At 34.7% G+C, this 19157-nt stretch overlaps 3 protein-coding genes across 8 annotated transcripts in view; 2 read left to right on the top strand and 1 right to left on the bottom strand.

Moving 5' to 3' along the window:
* Positions 1-14172, bottom strand: part of RhoGEF2 (Rho guanine nucleotide exchange factor 2) — a 43102-nt gene extending 28930 nt beyond the window's left edge. For 2 of the 6 annotated variants that reach the window (XM_018012617.2, XM_018012619.2), the window contains exons 1-8: positions 14027-14172; positions 11308-11483; positions 6062-6773; positions 5920-6012; positions 5787-5844; positions 3418-3554; positions 3178-3351; positions 787-1869 (exon numbers count right to left, since the gene is read on the bottom strand). In XM_018012617.2, coding sequence (XP_017868106.1) covers positions 787-1869; positions 3178-3351; positions 3418-3554; positions 5787-5844; positions 5920-6012; positions 6062-6773; positions 11308-11333 — 2283 coding nt within the window. In that variant the 5' untranslated portion in view covers positions 11334-11483; positions 14027-14172. Of the gene's footprint in view, positions 1-786; positions 1870-3177; positions 3352-3417; positions 3555-5786; positions 5845-5919; positions 6013-6061; positions 6774-11307; positions 11484-13818 lie in introns of all 6 variants that reach the window. The other 4 variants (XM_089470468.1, XM_089470465.1, XM_089470467.1 and 1 more) reach the window with 4 other exon arrangements.
* Positions 3673-4396, top strand: LOC149268896 (MICOS complex subunit MIC13 homolog QIL1). Its single transcript, XM_089470499.1, has 2 exons — positions 3673-4180; positions 4328-4396. Exons 1-2 carry the CDS (start codon positions 3843-3845, stop codon positions 4371-4373), a joined length of 384 nt encoding a protein of 127 aa, XP_089326625.1. The 5' UTR covers positions 3673-3842; the 3' UTR covers positions 4374-4396.
* LOC149268895 (uncharacterized) lies at positions 4514-5908 on the top strand. Its single transcript, XM_089470498.1, has 2 exons — positions 4514-5547; positions 5608-5908. Exon 1 carries the CDS (start codon positions 4870-4872, stop codon positions 5545-5547), a length of 678 nt encoding a protein of 225 aa, XP_089326624.1. The 5' UTR covers positions 4514-4869; the 3' UTR covers positions 5608-5908.
* Positions 14173-19157: the final 4985 nt, after the last annotated feature.

Raw genomic sequence — 19157 nt, 5'->3', positions numbered from 1 at the left:
CGGACGTTACTCAGCTCGTCGCCCTTATCAAGAATATATATAATTTATGGGGTCTGCCACATTTTCACAAAGGCAGTATACCCAGTTTTACCATTTTCAATGGGTTCAGTGTATAAAATTTCAAACCTCTAGCTCTTATATCTTCTGAGATCAAAATTCTACAGATATAACTTAATACCCAATTTTCGATAGGATTTTAATTGTTTTTTTTTTTTTAGAAACACTCGATATGCGGATGATATACACAGATCTAGGAAAAACAGACAGCAGGACAGGGCTAAATCGACTCAGCTCGTCGTCCTGATCAGGAATATACTTTATGGACTGTTACATACTTAAAAAAAAAACACACATTATACCCTGATTTTCAATTGTTCAATGTGTTCACGCTATAAAAATATAATAAAGTATATTACAATATAAAATATTTATATTTATGTATAGATTTTATTTTTACTTTTTAATAATTATGGTCTTAAAGATTTTTAAACACAAAAAATAAAAAAAAAAACAATTTTTTTTTAATTTTATGTAAGAGTTTGTATTATAAAGTGCAGCTATGTTATTTAAAATTTAAAAGCAGACATGATTTTGACCAAAGAATGCGTTAGAAAATAATTAAGTAAATTAACACTTGTTTAAGCAAACATTAACAAAGAAATGAAAATATTCAATTATGATCAGGGGCATAAATATAATGGGATAGAATAACAATTAAAAATACAATAAAAATACAATACAAAAATAGAAGCGGAATATTTATAGATATGATCTCCATGTACTTACTGCAGTTGACAGACAGCCGAGTGGCTGTTGTTGGGCTTGTTGTAATTTTTGAACAATGTTTGGGCGTTGCGATAGTGGAAAAGCAACCTTTATATTGTCGCCTTGAACTGCAGTACAGGTTGAAACCAGTGGATAATTGTAACCAGCACTTATAGAATTTGGTTGTGCAAGGCTCTGACAGCTACCACGATTTATCTCTTCCGACAGCATTCCCGGCTGCCGTGGAGGCAGTGGAGGTGGACAAGAGTCTACTTCAAGTTTTTTACTAGTACCCACATCTTCTGTTGCCATCGGCCCATTATTAGTTTCCATTTGTAAAAACATTTGCGTAGTCATTTTTGGGTCCGATAAAGCTTTAGCTTTAATCTTAGATCGCTTTGACTTTGTACTATTGTTATTGTTATTAAATAAATGACCACTGCCATCATTATTACTGGCTATAAACTTCGGTGATGTTCGTTGCGGACTGCCAGCACGGTCCAAATCAGAAATTGGAGAAAACTGGTGAATACTATTTGGAGTACCCAAATCTAAAGCAAGCTGCCTTGTTGGATTTCTTTGTGGTAGAGGCGGTGGTATGTCTTCCTCAATCAAACTCTTAGATATTGTAAAAACATTTTTACCTTTTGGTCCCGAACTTAATTTCAAAGTTTCTTTAGACCTTTGCTGTAGCTGATTAACGCATTGCTGTTGCAAATTTCTCTGAGTATTTTGTTGAGGGCTTAGCATATTTGCTTTTATATGGTGGTAAAGAGACTGCGACATTGGATTAAAAGCTTCTTGACCTCGTAGCTGAGGTAAAACGTCCGTTGTATTGTTTAGTGTTGAGGTTAACAAATCTTTGTCAGTTTTATTCTTTCGCGTACCCAAAGAAAGGGACGAAAGTGAACGTGGCAGTAGCGATAGGAATGCGGGTGAAGTGTGTTGGGTTGTTTGCGACTGTTGTGTGCTAACCTGTTGCTGATGATGATTGTTGTTGTGAAGATTGTGATGAGGAGTGGCGACAGACAAATTTTGAATTTGATTGTGCATTAGTATATCAGTATTTTTCTCGCCTGCTTGACACTTAATATTTGGCGTATCCTGAAGTTAATGATTTGCAGTTGTTAAATAGTTCAAACATTTTTTTATAAATAGTTTTTATACAACAAATGCATGTTTATATAAATGTACACATATACATAAAGCCGTGCCAGTGAATATGCATAAATGATTGATTTAAATTTTATTCTTAGGTGTATGAGATTTTCGCATAAAAACTATTTAGATTTATTATGAAATTATAGCACTATTTTAGGAACTAACCACAATAATAGGTATTGCATTATATTATAACAGCTTTTACAACACATTTGTACGTTTTTAGATTCGAGATAAATATAAAGGTAAATAATAATACACGTTAGAGCTGGTTTCTAATTATATATATAAATGCAGTGTTTATCATATTTACAACCTACCCAGCAGCCTAAGCTTCGAAACAATTTTAACAACATTTTATGGTTTTTCAAAAATAAATTACTGTACTTTGTTGACAGAAGCATGTTCAGTAGAATTTAACGAAATTTGTGTTCTATTAATAGAAAAAGAAGAAAGAACCGTTATCTTTTGCTGTGTTCTCGCATCTTTACTTGCATTTTTGTGTATCATAAATATAGCCCACAGTAGCAAATTTAACTTTTTTAAGAGCTGAACAGATTTGTGGATTTACAGACATTGAAATGAAGTAAATTTAGATAATTTTAAAGAAATGCCACTTGGAAAACAATTAGCTCATTATGAAAAAGGTCGTATTTTCTCACGTTTCGAGTCAGGAGAGTCTATTTCGAGTACTTCACGAAACTTGAAAAGAAGTCGACGTGTAATTAAATATTTTTTCGAAAACCCCGAAGATTATTACTAACCGCGCAATAAACGCAAAATTAGCAACAAAGCCAGCAACAGCTCAACCTTGTAGACCTTAGGCGGATCTGTGGCAGCTATGACTGTTAGGTGAGTTCTTAAGAAGTCAGGAATCATAAAGAGATCTAAACTTACCAAAGCACCCGTGTTGCTAAGTCGCCACAAAGTTGGTTTTTAATCATAATTCAAATATTGAATTACTCATTTTTCAAGATTTTTAGGGAATTTTTCATTTGGGAAAAATTTTCAGCCAATTGTTTAAGTGGGTCATAAATATGATAAACACTGTAGTATAGAATTTTCCGCACTATTCAAAACTTGTATCTTACGTAATTACGATATTTATGTTACTATGAAAGTATTGTTTATTTCAGACGATCGAAAAAAATACGTAACTATATAATATATAGAACATACGTATAAAACCAATTATGCATATATGTACACTAATACGAACAAGAACTTTAAAAACAAAATATATTTACTCACCTCTGCTCCGACTTGATGTAATTGTTCGCGCAGTTTTCGTATGTTTGCCTCCGACAGTTTATAGCTGGGATTATTTGTATCACCTTTAAGGCGATCCAAATTTAATTTTTCCTGCTCTAACATCTTTTGTAATGTTTGAATCTTATATGTTTCCATTTCCCGTCGCTTTATGCTCTGCAATTAATTAATGTTCAATACAAATATTCGAATTTTATGATTCATATTCGTCTAATTACGTACGTCAACAGGCTGTGGACCTGTAATTGAGGCAGTGCGATCCCGTCCTGATAGTACTGGTGTAGTTGGAACAATACCCACAGAGCTGGGCCTAGAAGACTTTTGGCTGCGTTTTACAGCCAGTTCAACGATTGTAGAAGCTTCAAAACGAAAAATTTTAAAAGTTGGGAATTAAAGAATTAAATCAAAATATTTTATCATGTCATGTTTTATTTTGAAAAGGAACAAGCTTCCTCAAGATTTGTCAATATATTAGACAATAGTTCCTGTAGTGATATGGAACACCAAATAATACATTCAGGCTATTTTTAAAGGAGAAGTAGTAGGCCAACAAATTTGTTCTCAAAGAAATAATAGGTTTTATTAGAAAAATAAAATATTTAAAATTTGTTGTTTTCAATGAAAAATATTTAGCAATATACGCAATTATGATGATAATTATAAAATTGGCTCTTGTTGCTGGAACAGTTTGGTTAACCAAAGAAATAGGTGTTTGGGATAATCCTGATACTACAGCTGCCATATATGAGGATATTAAATGTCAACTAAATCCTTACGTGGATGATTTAAAGCAAAAGTACGGCTCTAAGTATTGTAAGACAAGCGAGAAGAACACAATGTTATGGCGTGAATCATTTGTCGAAGTCTGGAATGCCACTATAAAAGAAGGATTTCTAGTGGTCAACAGATTTCCAAAATATTGTCATCGGTTTACAGATGATGTAAATGAGACTATCAATCAGTTATTCAACGGAAAACCACGCGAGTAGGCGATTCTCAAACTGGCAAATTTAAATTAAGTTAAAAATTATGTCTTTCTCATAATACATCTTAAAATTCAACTAACATGACTTATTCAAATACATGACCATTATGATATATACATTTCTAAAACGTTTGGGATTTCTTACAGGAATTTTTACCACGCATATTGGAGTTTGGGCGGAGGTGGCATATAAATTAGCTGAGCCTATAACAGGAAGTTCACAAAAAAAGACAAATAGCTCAAACATTAGATTTGAAAATGAAACACTAGTCAGCGCTTATGATAACTGCTTTGTTTCCCAAAGACAATATAATAACGCAATTAGACGAGGCATTTTCTTTTGTTGTCGCATGCCCGACTGGTCGACTCGATTTGTCATGCATATAAAAAACATATTGACCGAAAATATACCTAAAAGAATCACCAATCGATTAACGGAATCTTGGCTTCTCCCGGAATATAGTAATAAAGTGCTAATATTGATGTTGAACGTAGCCCTGCAGTATATACATTGGTCAACATAATATCGAGTCAGCCTCTGAAGCTCCCAAAGATCAAGGATTACCTGTGGCAAACGTGGATTTTCTTAGGCGGCTGAATATTATAGTATTCTGTCAAAATTGAAAGTATATACACCTATCAGGTCAATCATCTTTGGCATTAAAATTTTTATTTTATTCTCAAACAAAATGATTTTAGATCTTGCTTTGCGCACGGGAATCGTAGTTGCTGTAATTATGGCCACAAAACGCTATAATATTTGGGATTCATCGGATGAAACGCAAGAGGTTTATAATTCAACAATCAGGTGGATCAGTCCGTATGCCAAACAAACTTGTGATTATCTAAACATACAATTACCATCACTACCACCTCAAAGAGAAAAATCCTTTCTTGGTGTTTACTATTATAATCAAACAGTTAAGACGTTAGTTGACTTACTTAACATGTTTCCTACGTACATATATGGTATCTTAGAACGGATACCTAGCGTGACAAACGATATAGCAAGCTGCATTCGAGAACAATACCATAAGCATCAAACAGAAAGTGAGAAAAAGAAAGCATTAGAAAAAGAAAAGAATGAACGAAAAATTCGAATTGACGAAAGGGCACTTGTGCAGACTATTGAACCACACCCAGATGTGGACTCTAAATGTCAAACAAAAAATCATACGGATCATAAAGATACACCCCTAACCTCTTCTATTAAAGAAATTTGTCCAAGAAATAAACCTAGAGATCACGCTACTACTTTTAGAAAAAAAACTTGCCCAAAAACTGCGATTGATCCCCCTTGTGATCAACAAAATCAAAAGAACTGCAACGAATTGGATAAACAGTGCAAGTGCAAACCGCAACACTAAGTATGTATTCCTCAAAATTTATTTATTAAATCTACCTCATAAGTGCAAGCATTATTGCAGCATACTAGCCGAACCAAGTAAGGTCGAAACAGAGATTTCCAAAAAAACGGAATCCTAGTGACTGATTCAATTCACATCAAAAGAACTTGCATAACCCTATCGCAGAGCAGGGATAAGAGAGTCTAACAAGAGAGTCGACCCTAACTATAGAACAAATTATAATTAAGCTATATACACACCTTTGATATAGCTAACAACAGTCGGGTGTTTCTCTTGTCGTACTTCTTGTCCATTTACCTAAAAGATAAAATAGAAGAAACATTTCAAAATTTTGTAAGAAAATACATTTTATATAATAGTACGAGTACAAGCCTTTAAAATCATATCTCCTGCCACTAAACCAGCAATTTGTGCAGCTCCACCTGGCTTTACACTTTCCACAAAAACAGGATTGTCGCCAGACACCTACAAAAATATATTATTAATATAATATATGGAATATGACTTGACTTACTTTCATTCCATATCCATTATCATCTTTTCGTACAGTCAGAGTTAAATACTGAAAATTTTTGGGTGAAGCTGGGCTTGGAGTGGCCGGTTTCTGCACTTGATTGATTGGAGATAATTGTATATGGGAACGCGAACCCGATGTACAGGGATAATCTTGGGCAATTCCCAAATTAGTGCCACAGTCTCCATCAGTTACAAGGGCACAACTATCCATTAGATTGCTGTCGCTGTTGGAAGATCCTTTGCAGTCAAGATCAGGAACCGCAAGAATAGTCCCCGAAGGTGCACTTGCAACACCTTTTTTTTCTACACCATTCATAAGTTTCGCTTTATTTTTATTCGGCTTTTGATAACTGGTTGGCAAGGGAGGCGTTTGAGGTGGAACACTAGTATTGTTGTTATTAATACCACTAATACTGCTCGCTAAATTGCTGAAGCTGCTTGCCAGAGACGGAGATCGCGGTATTTTTGATTTATTCGCAGATTTCTGTTTCTGTTTGTTCTTTGAATTTTTTACAGATTTTTGCTTTGGCGGTGGAAGTACTTTTGACGAGTCCTCAGCTGTGCCTCCAGCACCGGCAACCGTGCTTGTGCCAGGGTTGTCGTCAATGTTTTGTGACTGCGATGTTGACTGTAGCAGCTGATCGTTCGATTCTTTTGGTAGATCTTGCACTTCATCGTAATCATGGTCATCAGTACTAAAATCAATCAACCTTGAAAATTAATATTACGACAGTGTTAACGCAAAATAAAAACAAGTAAGAACGTTGCAATCGGGCGATACCGATAGCAGAAGACTCATTCACAGCCCAAACGCTGTCAACCAGAGTATATAGTGCAATTTTCAAGTCTAGTGCGCAGCAAAAAACACGGCATGATGCCATTAAAATTGGAAAATCATCGATAGATATTGCATTCAAATTACATACATATATAATTTATACAATTTTGATTTTTATTATATATTTATATCCATACATTGGATACCGGCTTCAAGCTAACAGCAGATCAGCGCGATTTTCCTATGCTTGTGCACACACTCCTCGTCTATTCTATGCGTACAGACAGAAGCGCGCCTTTTGTCACATTCTTAGAATTTCTATTGATTTCTGGACTTTCTAGCCGTTACTGTAGTTTTGTCTGATGACGCTCTCTTATTAAGCTATTCTATTTTAGCAACTGATTGCTCGAGCAAAGCAGTGGCGCGGGTGCTAAGGGCGACGCAAGTAATGTTAGAGTAATGGAGGTTCGAACCTTTACTGTGTTATTTTTTTTTATTTTTTCATACATATTTCGTTTTTTATAAAATAGATATTTTATTGGGAAGGTGCGAGCTTGACTGAATGGCACTTAATACTTTTCATTTTCTTAGTCGAATAATTTTATAAGTTTAAATTTGTTTCTTCTTAAATAGCCCTCAAATACATATACGCAAATACATACATACATGTATACATGTATATATACATGTATATATACATGTATATATAATTATATACAGTTTGACACGAAAGTGTTTTCACATGGGGAAAAAAAAGCATTTTTGTTCTTTGACATTAAAAAAAACTGCTAAATGTGATATTTCTATTTTTTTTTTAATTACATTATGTTTTTCAATTTGTTGTCTTACAAAAATAACTTTAAAAAAATTAAAAAACTTTAAACATAGGCTTAAATAACAATAACAACATAAAAGATATTCAAATTCAACTGACACGAAAGTGTTTGCACACATGCTATTCTTTATTTCTTCTTACTGCTAAATTCGTATTTACCGTTGTTTTCGGCGATTTCAATGTGCACAGCTGTGGCTAATGCTATGTTCTGAACAATTTCGTCATATTTTGTAAGAATCGATTCAATCTTCAAAAAATTTAAACAAATTAAGAATGCCAGGGAAGCGATTGTCATTTGACATGATTCAATTGGTTTATTATAACCACTCCATAGGAAAATCAGTGGCGGAGATATCAGAAATGTTTATAATATCGAAGAGGACCATTTACAATATTTTAAGCCGTGCAGAAAACAATGAAACACTGGAGCCAAGACATTCAACTGGACGACCTCGGGCGTTAACAGATAGGGCCGAGCGTATTCTGGCCAGGAAAGTTAATGATAACCCAACAATTTCGACCAGAACGCTTGCCAGGGAGCTGCAGGAAGAATGTCGTATTGACATATCCCGCGAAAGTGTCCGCAGAGCCCTAAAAAGGAACGAGTTTGCATCCCGAGTTGCGCGGAAAAAACCATTGTTGTCGTCGAATCATGAGAAAAGACGTCTAACATTCGCCAGGTTGCATGTGGGACATGTGGATTCATATTGGGATGAAACCATATTTTGTGACGAGACGAAGATGATGTTGTATTACAACGATGGACCCAGCCGTGTTTGGAGAAAGCCGTTGAAAGCCCTTGAACGGAAAAATATAATTCCCACTATTAAGTTCGGAAAACTTTCAGTGATGGTCTGGGGGTGTATTTCTAGTAAAGGAGTTGGAGAATTGTGCTTTATCGAGAGTACAATGGATGCGAAACAGTATTTGGAGATTTTACGCACGAATCTAGTGTCCAGTGCCCGCAAGTTTGGATTTTTTAGGGATGGTAAACCAACATTTAGGTTTTACCAAGATAATGACCCCAAACACAAAGCTAACATAGTCAGGTGCTGGCTTCTCTACAATTGTGCAAAGGTGTTGGATACTCCTGCACAAAGTCCCGACCTTAATCCCATAGAGAATCTGTGGGCTGATCTCAAAAAAAGGACAGCCAAGCGGCGTCCAACAAACAAAAGCGATTTGAAAGCCTGTATATTAGAGGAATGGGAGAAGACACCGGTGGAATATGTGCAAAAACTAATCAATTCCATGAGTAGACGGTTGGAAGCGGTCATTGAAGCCAATGGGGGTCATACTAAATACTAATTTTGATACTTAATATAATTAATAGTGCCTTATTTTGAATACTTTATTTTTGTGCAAACACTTTCGTGTCAGTTGAATTTGAATATCTTTTATGTTGTTATTGTTATTTAAGCCTATGTTAATAGTTTTTTAATTTTTTTAAAGTTATTTTTGTAAGACAACAAATTGAAAAACATAATGTAATTAAAAAAAAATTAGAAATATCACATTTAGTAGTTTTTTTTTAATGTCAAAGAACAAAATTGCTATTTTTTTCCCAAGTGAAAACACTTTCGTGTCAAACTGTATGTAAGCCTGCACGCATAGCATCAAGCATTCCAGCCTTATACACGCGCTCATTTGTATGTGTGTATGTATGTATGTACACATAAATGCGTGCTCTAGCATATTCTAAGAATCCCGTTGCGATTGATTTGTCTTTGCATTGTTTTTGAATTTCCAGCCGCTACACTAGCTTTTCTTTGCTATGCGGCGTCATAGCAATAATGTGATTTCGTTTTAACTACTCTTGATCGAAACGACGCGGTGGTGCTGTAGGCTGAAGCGCCGACGATCTTTATTTTAGCTATTTTGACAAACATGCTGTTTGGGTTGGGTGCGAGTTCAAATCCCGCTGAAAACACTTTTTTGTAAATTGCAAATTTTTGTTATTTTAGCTTTTTTATATTTTATTAATTTTATAAAAATGTTTCCTTCCGTGCTATCAATGCCTATTAAGCCTACTTATGTGTACATATACATAAATAGATGGCTGACGCATATAAATGTCGCAATTCGGGCACTGTAAATGCCGATTGCCACGCCCCTAGTGGCCGTAGACTCCTCAATTTTAGCCAGTTTTTAGAACGAGCAACCGGTTACCTAAATGCAAAATTTGAATTCTTACGCTCAAAAAATGTGAAAATTACAGGGTATTTTTTTATATGCCACGCCCCTAAAGAGGCTTAGAGGAGGCCACCAGTAACTTAACTATCCAAATTTGAAGCTTCTAGCTCTTAAACTGTAGGAGATATAAACTTGTGCGGTTTGCCACGCCCCCTATAGGCGGACATATATCTACCATAGCTCGTTGGACGTGGGTGGTCAATCCGCGTATATATACAAAATGTCAGGTCTCTACCATCAATAGTGCCTAAAATATAGCAGAATTCGAAAAATCACTATATATATAATTTTTTCACCTATCTTCATAGAATTAAAACATCAGCTTACATGCAAAATTTCAGCATTCTAGTTTTATAACTTTAGGAGATACAGTTTTATCTGATTTGCCACGCCCCTAATGGGCGGAGATATATCTTGGGTGATCGGCGTGGACCTACATACCAAAGTTCAGCTTTCTAGCTCTTCAACAAACATGATTTCTGGTATATCGGAAAATGAATTTTCGGATTTGCCACGCCCCTAGTGGGCGGATCGGGAAAATTTTAACACTTTATAGATCGGAGATATAAACGAATATGTGTTCCAAATTTCAAGTCTCTAGCTTCAATAGTGCCGAAATAGATTGCGTTCATACGGACAGACAGACATTGCACAAAACCAATATACTCATTTCACTTTCGTGAATGAGTCTAAAATCGTGTGCAATATACTAGAATGCAGTTATAATATAATATAATAATATAGCGACGAAAATTCTGGTCCCCAGACAAACTTTTAGAAGCAACCTTATACGGGTATAACGACGGTCTCTTGAGTATCGTTAGAATCGGATTCTACTGTACTTTTATACATACATATTTGGATATATGTAATACTTGTTCAGTTTCATAAAACATTTCATTTCATAAACACATTGCAGTGCGTCTGATCGCTCTTTAAATCTCATTGAACAATTCACTAAAAAACGTCATCGCAGAGTCACAAAATCAAAACACTTATACTGCTGTTAAACAGAAACCAATACTAAATCGATATTTGCTGATGGTTATTTTACTAAGACTGGTAGTTTTTAATGTGTTGAATAGGCATAGGCAGACCTAGCAAATAAATTATGCCGTAACAAATGCCATTGCCAAAGCCACGAGATCAACTCAACAAAATGACCACTGTTTGACCTTTTTAATTGAGCATAAATTAAAATAGCCATATAATAGATACAATTTAATTTCTGTACTTGTTTGTTGCGAAAAATTAGTTCTAATACGTATGAGCTTAAATAAAAGGTAAAACATCACTCGTTTATGCTTATATCAATCAATAATTAATAACTAACGAACTAATATGAATAATAATTATTTATTTGAATATTGATTTTTCTAAATCCACATAATTATTCTTGCATGAAAAACAATATTAGGCTGGTAAAAATAAAGCTTACCTTTTCTTGATTGATGGGTCATCCATAGATAGGTTCTTTTTGAAATTTGCAAATATTTCAACGTATTGTGATATATACTTCTAACACGCAACGAGTCCGTATTTGTAAAAGTATATTATTGTTTATTTTCTAATTTCCAATAACAACATCAAAAGTGGTTCTGAATCATAGTAGTTCTGCATTAAAAATTTAATTTATTATCATGAATTAGCTATTACAATATTAACTATTTTAGATACAGACACATACTAAATGTTTTATTTGTACAAACTAAAAATTTTCGAATCAAGAATTCAAGTGTAATAGCATACGCGAATCTAATCATGGATTGCAAAATGATAAAAATAAGATATAACAAGTAAGAAAGCTCTAGTCGAGACTGCCCGACTACGACACAATTTTGAAAAAAATCGAAATTCTATAAAGTACATATGAATCTATATTTAAAATTTGGCGACTCTAGCTAGGTTGTCGTTAGTGTTTTTAATCGATAACAAATTTACGGGGGAAGTTATCGACTTTTAAAGCAAAACTCAATATGCGCGTGGTATATACGGAGGTTGGCAACAAAATTTCAAGTCTCTAGGTCTTAAGTCTTCTGACATCGACGCGTTCAAGCATACGGACAGACGAACGGACAGTGCTAAATCGACTCAGCTCGTCGCCCTGATCAAGAATATATATTCAACAAAACCATTATACCCTGATTTCCCATTTTCAATGGGCTTAGGGTATAACAAGAAAGCTCTAGTCGAGACTGCCCGACTGCGAGATACACACACACACACAAACACACGCACATACACGCATACACGCATACACACACACACATACATACATACGCACCCATGCATAAACACGCATTGACTGCAGTGTGCGCTTACTATGAGAACTTAATTGTTCAATAACTTTTTTTGTGGACATACGATCTTATAAAGGTGGGGGTAAATTTTGACAAAAATCGAAGTTCTATAAAGTACATATGAATCTACATAAAAATTTGGTGACTCTAGCCTTAAAGATGTAGCAGATAAAAATTTGTTACTGGTTTTCGATGTTTTTAATCGATAACAAAATAACGGGGCAAGTTATCGATTTTTAAAGCAAAACTCGATATCCGCGTGGACCTAGGAAACAAAATTTCAAGTCTCTAGTTTTTTTATCTTCTGAAATCGACGCGTTAAAACATACTGACAGAGGGACAGACGGACGGACGGACAGACAGACAGACGGACAGGGCTAAATCAACTCAGCTCGTCGCCCTAATCAAGAATATATATACTTTGTCGCGACTGAAAATATCATAAATAACAGCAGGCAAAATATATTTACATAGACAATGTATTTTAATACCGCTCAATAGCAAAAGTAATTACAAGTAAGAAAGCTCTAGTCGAGACTGCCCGACTACAAGATCCCCTGAACCCTTCGAGCAACTGATATTTCAATAATTATTCGCATATGCACACATACACGCACACACACAGACATACGTACGCACGCATAGGAACTTAATTGCTTAATAACTTTTCTTCTGGATGGACTATCTTCATGAAACTTTGAGATTATGAATATAACATAGATATGCATGTATTTGCACAAGCACAAGTCCCTAGTATTTTAAATACGCCTTTTACAAATGTGAAGGTGAGGGGGTGAAAAATTTGGGGACTCTAGCTTTAAAGATGTAGGAAATATAAATTTATTACTGGTTTTCGATAATGTTTTTAATCGATAACAAAATAGCGGGGCAAGTTATCGATATTTAAAACAAAACTCTATATGCGCGTACTATACACGGATCTAGAAAAAAAATTTTAAGTCTCTAACTCTTATATCTTCTGAGATTGACGCATTCAAACATACGGACAGACGGACAGAGCTAAATCGACTCACCTCGTCGCCTTGATCAAGAATACATATACTTTATGGGGTCTGCCACGCCTCCCTCTGCCTGTTATATACATTTAACAAAACCATTATACCCTGATTTCCCATTGAAAATGGGTTCAGGGTATAAAAATATTTAAATTGAAGATGCCCTATCGTTTAATTATTATTTATACATAATTTTATTAAATATTACATGCGTTTAGACAGTATAAAAGGATTAAAGAAAATAAATATCTTCTATGCTGGAGCCTTAAGTAAAATTGATACAAAAACCATCGATCAGCATATTTAATACGCTCTAGCATCCAACAAGTGGCTTTGGCAGCCATATTGTTTTGCTCTGTAGTGTTGCTGAGTCCAGAGGTGCGGGCGTGACGAATATTTTAACCCGGGATAAAAGAACAACAAATTAATATTGGCAACACAATAAACTGAGGGAGTCTATTAAACTCTTCGAACAATTTGTTAACCGTGTTCATACTTTTGCATACAATAATATACGATAAATAAGTTTAAGATTCATTTTGCATGAACATACACATATACGCATATCGTCACGAATACAAGCAATAAAAAAGCCCGACACGAACGCACCTCTGGTTGGATCATCACACTCACCAAGTAAATATGTATACACATATAAATATATTAACTCATATTATGTACACTACCACACACACACTCGTCTGTTGCCTCTTTTACAGGGCTCGGCTCATTATCTAGCGCACTGCGCATCAATATTTTAACGCGTTCAGAAATAGACGATTTAATATCTGTTTTCTAATAAAGTCACAAATTTATATAAATAACTTATGTTTAGCATTACGTTTTAAATATTGTGTTAAAAAAAAGTGCTGAATTGGTTCTTCCTTTTGTCACACCAAACTATACGCAATAAATGCTAAATTGATACTATGTTATACTCAGAATGGACTCTGTTAATAGAGGTGACGATATATCGGGAAAAGAAATACATCGCAAGAGTTTCCGATAGTCATTTCTAATTCGTATGTTAAGATTTTTTATATGGGCACATTGATTGCTATAAACTCCATATATAGAATGGGGCAGCGTGACCGAATATGGTATTTTAAATACTTTTTGGTATTTTATCAGCTCTAATTTTGCTCAAAAGTATTTTAATGGTATATAGGTATTTAGTAGCTTTTTTCTTAGATTTTATGGTATTATATGGTATTTTCGGCTTGGTCACACTTTAAGACTTAATGAATCGAATGCTTAATGCTTAAGACTTGCTTAATTTTAAAACAAATAAATAGAAAACATGAGCAATAAGCAAAAATATAGTTTTGAGTGGGAGACTATGCCGGGAAATGCAAAATGGCTGGGCAGGCGCGCAAATAATATGGATGCGCACTGCAAAGCGTGCCAGACTGACATTTTGAGTAGGCTGGCGTCACTTAAGCAGCACGCGGCTACACAAAAACATAAAGATAATATGAAATACTTCTGTGGAAAATCAAAGGTGAGTTCTTTATATGCTTTTAAATTATATGTAAGTAATAACTATTCTTTTTTCAGATTCAATCGTTTTTTAAAGAGTCGGACAACACTCTAGGTACCTCTATCAAAAAGGCAGAAATTATGTTTGCTGCAGCGATTGCTGAACACAACATATCAATGACAGCAATGGACCATATTAGCGATGTGATCAAGCATGCGTTTCCCGATAGTGCCATTGTGCGCAAGGGTTTTACTGCAAACGCACCAAAACAGCTTCGCTTACGTACAATGTACTGGCACCTGTGATGAAGGAGCAACTGATCTCTAGCATGAAACGGTGCGTTTCTGCAGCGGGAAGGCCTGTGTTCTCCATAATCATTGATGAATCGACTGATGTTTCGTGTACAAAGGTCTTGGCGTGTGCTGTTATGTATTTCGACAAGGAAGCGCAAACAAAATTCTTGTTCACCATTGACTTAGGCAGTCGACCTTTTTGCAGCACTCAGCGATGGACTCAAACTTAATGGCTTTGACATCAATAATATAATTGGATTTGCTGCAGACACAACTAATGTGACAACTATGGTGAGCGCAATAGCATTATGACGAAGATACGAGACGTCAACAAATCATGTTTTTTTGTAAAAATGTGTTTGCCATTCGTCTGCTCTTGCTGCAAGCTATGCTTGCAAGCAACTGCCTCGAAACTTAGAGCAAACCATTAAAGAGCTATATAACTACTTTTCAAAAAGTTCAAAGTGTCGACGAAAATTTAAAGAGTTTCAAACTTTCTTAGATTCCCCTGCACACAATATACTTAACCACTACGACATACGTTGGCTATCGTTGCATTCTTGTGTGGCACGCATACTAGAACAGTGGGATGCCCTCATTGCATTCTTTCAAGAAGAATATGAAGTTGATAACAATTTATCAGCTGAGTATATTCTATCTAATTTAAAAAATCCAACTGTTAAACTTTATCTTTTATTTTTGGATTATATACTTGCTTTAGTGAATAAATTCAATATCATATTCCAGTCTAGTCGATCTGTTGTACATCATTTCTATAAAACTATGTCCGAATTTTACAAAAGTTTATTAGCTTGTTATATGCAGCAGATGTATATAGATAATACAGATTTAAATGCCATAGAGCCAACAAACACATTTTATTTTGTACATATAAAAGACATGTATCTCGGAATAAAAGTGGCAACTGAACTTTCAACAAATAGCTTGGACAAAGAACATAAATTGGATTTTTTGAAACGTAGCCAGTTATTTTTTATCGAGCTATGCGTACAACTAAAAAAAAGATTGCCATTACAAGATAACTTTCTGAAAATGTTAAGTTTTTTGGATCCAAATGATTTTAATAATCAAAATTGTCAATCGTTGCTCAAGCTGTATGAACGCTTTCCCGATTTTGTCAATGATCCACAAATAATTGACAATGAGTATCGAACAATGAAAACTGACGACATGGTTAAAATGCTTTTGACTAAAATTCTCAATTGCGATACATTCTGGTACGAATTGAGTCAGTTAAAAGATATAAATAATTGCTATAAATATTCGAATATTTCGAAATTTGCTCAATCTATGTTAATTTTGCCCGTTTCTAATGCGTCGTGTGAACACATATTCTCTCAAATTAATTTAATCAAAACGGAAAATCGAAACCGCTTTAAAAATGTAAACATATCACATATATTACATGTAAAACAATCATTGCGCGAAAATGGGTGCAATAATTTTAAGCCCAATGAACAAATGTTATGTAAAGATTTCAACAAATTTAATTTAAGCTGCTCTGACGAAGAAGGCTAGTATTTACTATTTAATTATATTTATAATTAAATGTAATATTCTGATCTTAAGAGAAACTAACAAGACTGAACAAAGAAGTTCCTTTATTATTAGACTCATTCACGAATGTGAAATGAGTATATTGGTTTTGTGCAATGTCCGTCTTGCTGTCCGTCTGTCCGTCCGTCCGTATGAACGCAATCTATTTCGGCGCTATTGAAGCTAGAGACTTGAAATTTGGAACACAGACTCGTGTATATCTCCGATTTATAAAGTGTTAAAATTTTCCCGATCCGCCCACTAGGGGCGTGGCAAATCGGAAAATTCATTTTCCGATATACCAGAAATCATGTTTGTTGAAGAGCTAGAAAGCTGAAATTTGGTATGTAGGTCCACGCCGATCACCCAAGATCACAAGCTACGGCGGATATATCTCCGCCCATTAGGGGCGTGGCGAATCGGATAAAACTGTATCTCCTAAAGTTATAAACCTAGAATGCTGAAATTTTGCATGTAAGCTGATGTTTTAATTCTATGAAGATAGGTGAAGAAATTATATCTCAAATCGGACCTGAAGATATAGTGATTTTTCGAATTCTGCTATATTTTAGGCACTATTGATGCTAGAGACCTGAAATTTAGTATATATATGCGGGTTGACCACCCACGTCCAACGAGCTATGGTAGATATATGTCCGCCTATATCTCCTACAGTTTAAGAGCTAGAAGCTTCAAATTTAGATAGTTAAATTACTGGTGGCCTCCTCTATCCCCGATGCCACAAAAATAATTTTTAAGCCTCTTTAGGGGCGTGGCATATCGAAAAATACCCTGTAATTTTCACATTTTTTGAGCGTAAGAATTCAAATTTAACCGGTTAAATAGGTAACCGGTTGCTCGTTCTAAAAACTGGCTAAAATTGAGGAGTCTACGGCCACTAGGGGCGTGGCAATCGGCATTTACAGTGCCCGAGTTGCGACATTTATATGTACACATAAGTAGGCTTAATAGGCATTGATAGCACGGAAGGAAACATTTTTATAAAATTAATAAAATATAAAAAAGCTAAAATAACAAAAATTTGCAATTTACAAAAAAGTGTTTTCAGCGGGATTTGAACTCGCACCCAACCCAAACAGCATGTTTGTCAAAATAGCTTAAAATAAAGATAGTCGGCGCTTTAGCCTACAGCACCCCTGCGTCGTTTCGATCAAAAGTAGTTAAAACGAAATCACATTATTGTTATGACGCCGCATAGCAAAGAAAAACCAGTGTAGCGGCTGGAAATTCGAAAACAATGCAAAGACAAATCAATCGCAACGGGATTCTTAGAATATGCTAGAGCACGCATTTATGTGTACATACATACACACATACAAATGAGCGCATGTATAAGGCTGGAATGCTTGATGCTATGCGTGCAGGCTTACATATATAATTGCATATACATATGTATGTATTTAAGAAGAAACAAATTTAAACTTATAAAATTATTCGACTAAGAAAATGAAAAGTATTAAGTGCCATTCAGTCAAGCTCGCACCTTCCCAATAAAATATCTATTTTATAAAAAACGAAATATGTATGAAAAAATAAAAAAAATAACACAGTAAAGGTTCGAAACTCCCCTACTCTAACATTAATTGCGTCGCCCTTAGCACCCGCGCCACTGCTCGAGCAATCAGTTGCTAAAATAGAATAGCTTAATAAGAGAGCGTCATCAGACAAAACTACAGTAACGGCTAGAAAGTCCAGAAATCAATCGAAATTCTAAGAATGTGAGAAAAGGCGCGCTTCTGTCTGTACGCATAGAATAGACGAGGAGTGTGTGCACAAGCATAGGAAAATCGCGCTGATCTGCTGTTAGCTTGAAGCCGGTATCCAATGTATGGATATAAATATATAATAAAAATCAAAATTGTATAAATTATATATGTATGTAATTTGAATGCAATAGCTATCGATGATTTTCCAATTTTAATGGCATCATGCCGAGTTTTTTGCTGCGCACTAGACTTGAAAATTGCACTATATACTCTGGTTGACAGCGTTTGGGCTGTGAATGAGTCTTCTGCTATCGGTATCGCCCGATTGCAACGTTCTTACTTGTTTTATTTTAAGAAAATGTTACAAAATGAATTTTAAGCATTTAATTAATTTTAAGACTTTAAATATATATTGGAATATGGAATTGAATACGAATGCATATTGTTCTAGTTTTATGTTGGACTGAAAAATTATTAATTTTTTATAATGAAATAAACAACAAACATTTTTTGCAATATTCACATTTTTTCTATATATAATAAGTCAGTTATTACTTTTACATATAATTTGAATTTCCAGACGATTTATTTGTTATGGTATTTATAGTGGTATTTTGTAAAATATGAAATAGTATTTTATAGTATATTTTTGAGACCAAATTGGTATTTTTCGTTTGGTCCGGCGCGGTCACGCTGAAATGGGGGCTCTCACTGTTGGGGAAATCACTATTGTTAGAGCAGTCCGTGCTGTTATCGTTAGTCTAGCCGTGTCCGTTCGTCTGTCTGACCATATATGTATAATGACGATTATTTGCACAGTATTAACAAATGTGTTTTATATAACAAAAAATTATTCAAACAGAATAGGATATTTTTTAAACCTAATTTGTTTTTGTTTCTCAAAATTTTTAAAAA

This window comes from Drosophila arizonae, chromosome 5 (genome assembly GCF_054131065.1).
Source record: "Drosophila arizonae isolate 15081-1271.41 chromosome 5, UAZ_ARI_1.0, whole genome shotgun sequence".
Lineage (NCBI taxonomy): Eukaryota > Metazoa > Arthropoda > Insecta > Diptera > Drosophilidae > Drosophila > Drosophila arizonae.
This window is presented reverse-complemented; position numbering and strand designations above follow the sequence as displayed.

Coding starts and splice junctions, on each gene's coding strand:
- LOC149268895 (XM_089470498.1), top strand. CDS start 4,870: ATGATTTTAGATCTTGCTTTGCGCACGGGAATCGTAGTTGCTGTAATT.
- LOC149268896 (XM_089470499.1), top strand. CDS start 3,843: ATGATGATAATTATAAAATTGGCTCTTGTTGCTGGAACAGTTTGGTTA. Junction 4,181..4,327: donor TTCAACGGAAAACCACGCGA/GTAGGCGATTCT, acceptor GATTTCTTACAG/GAATTTTTACCACGCATATT.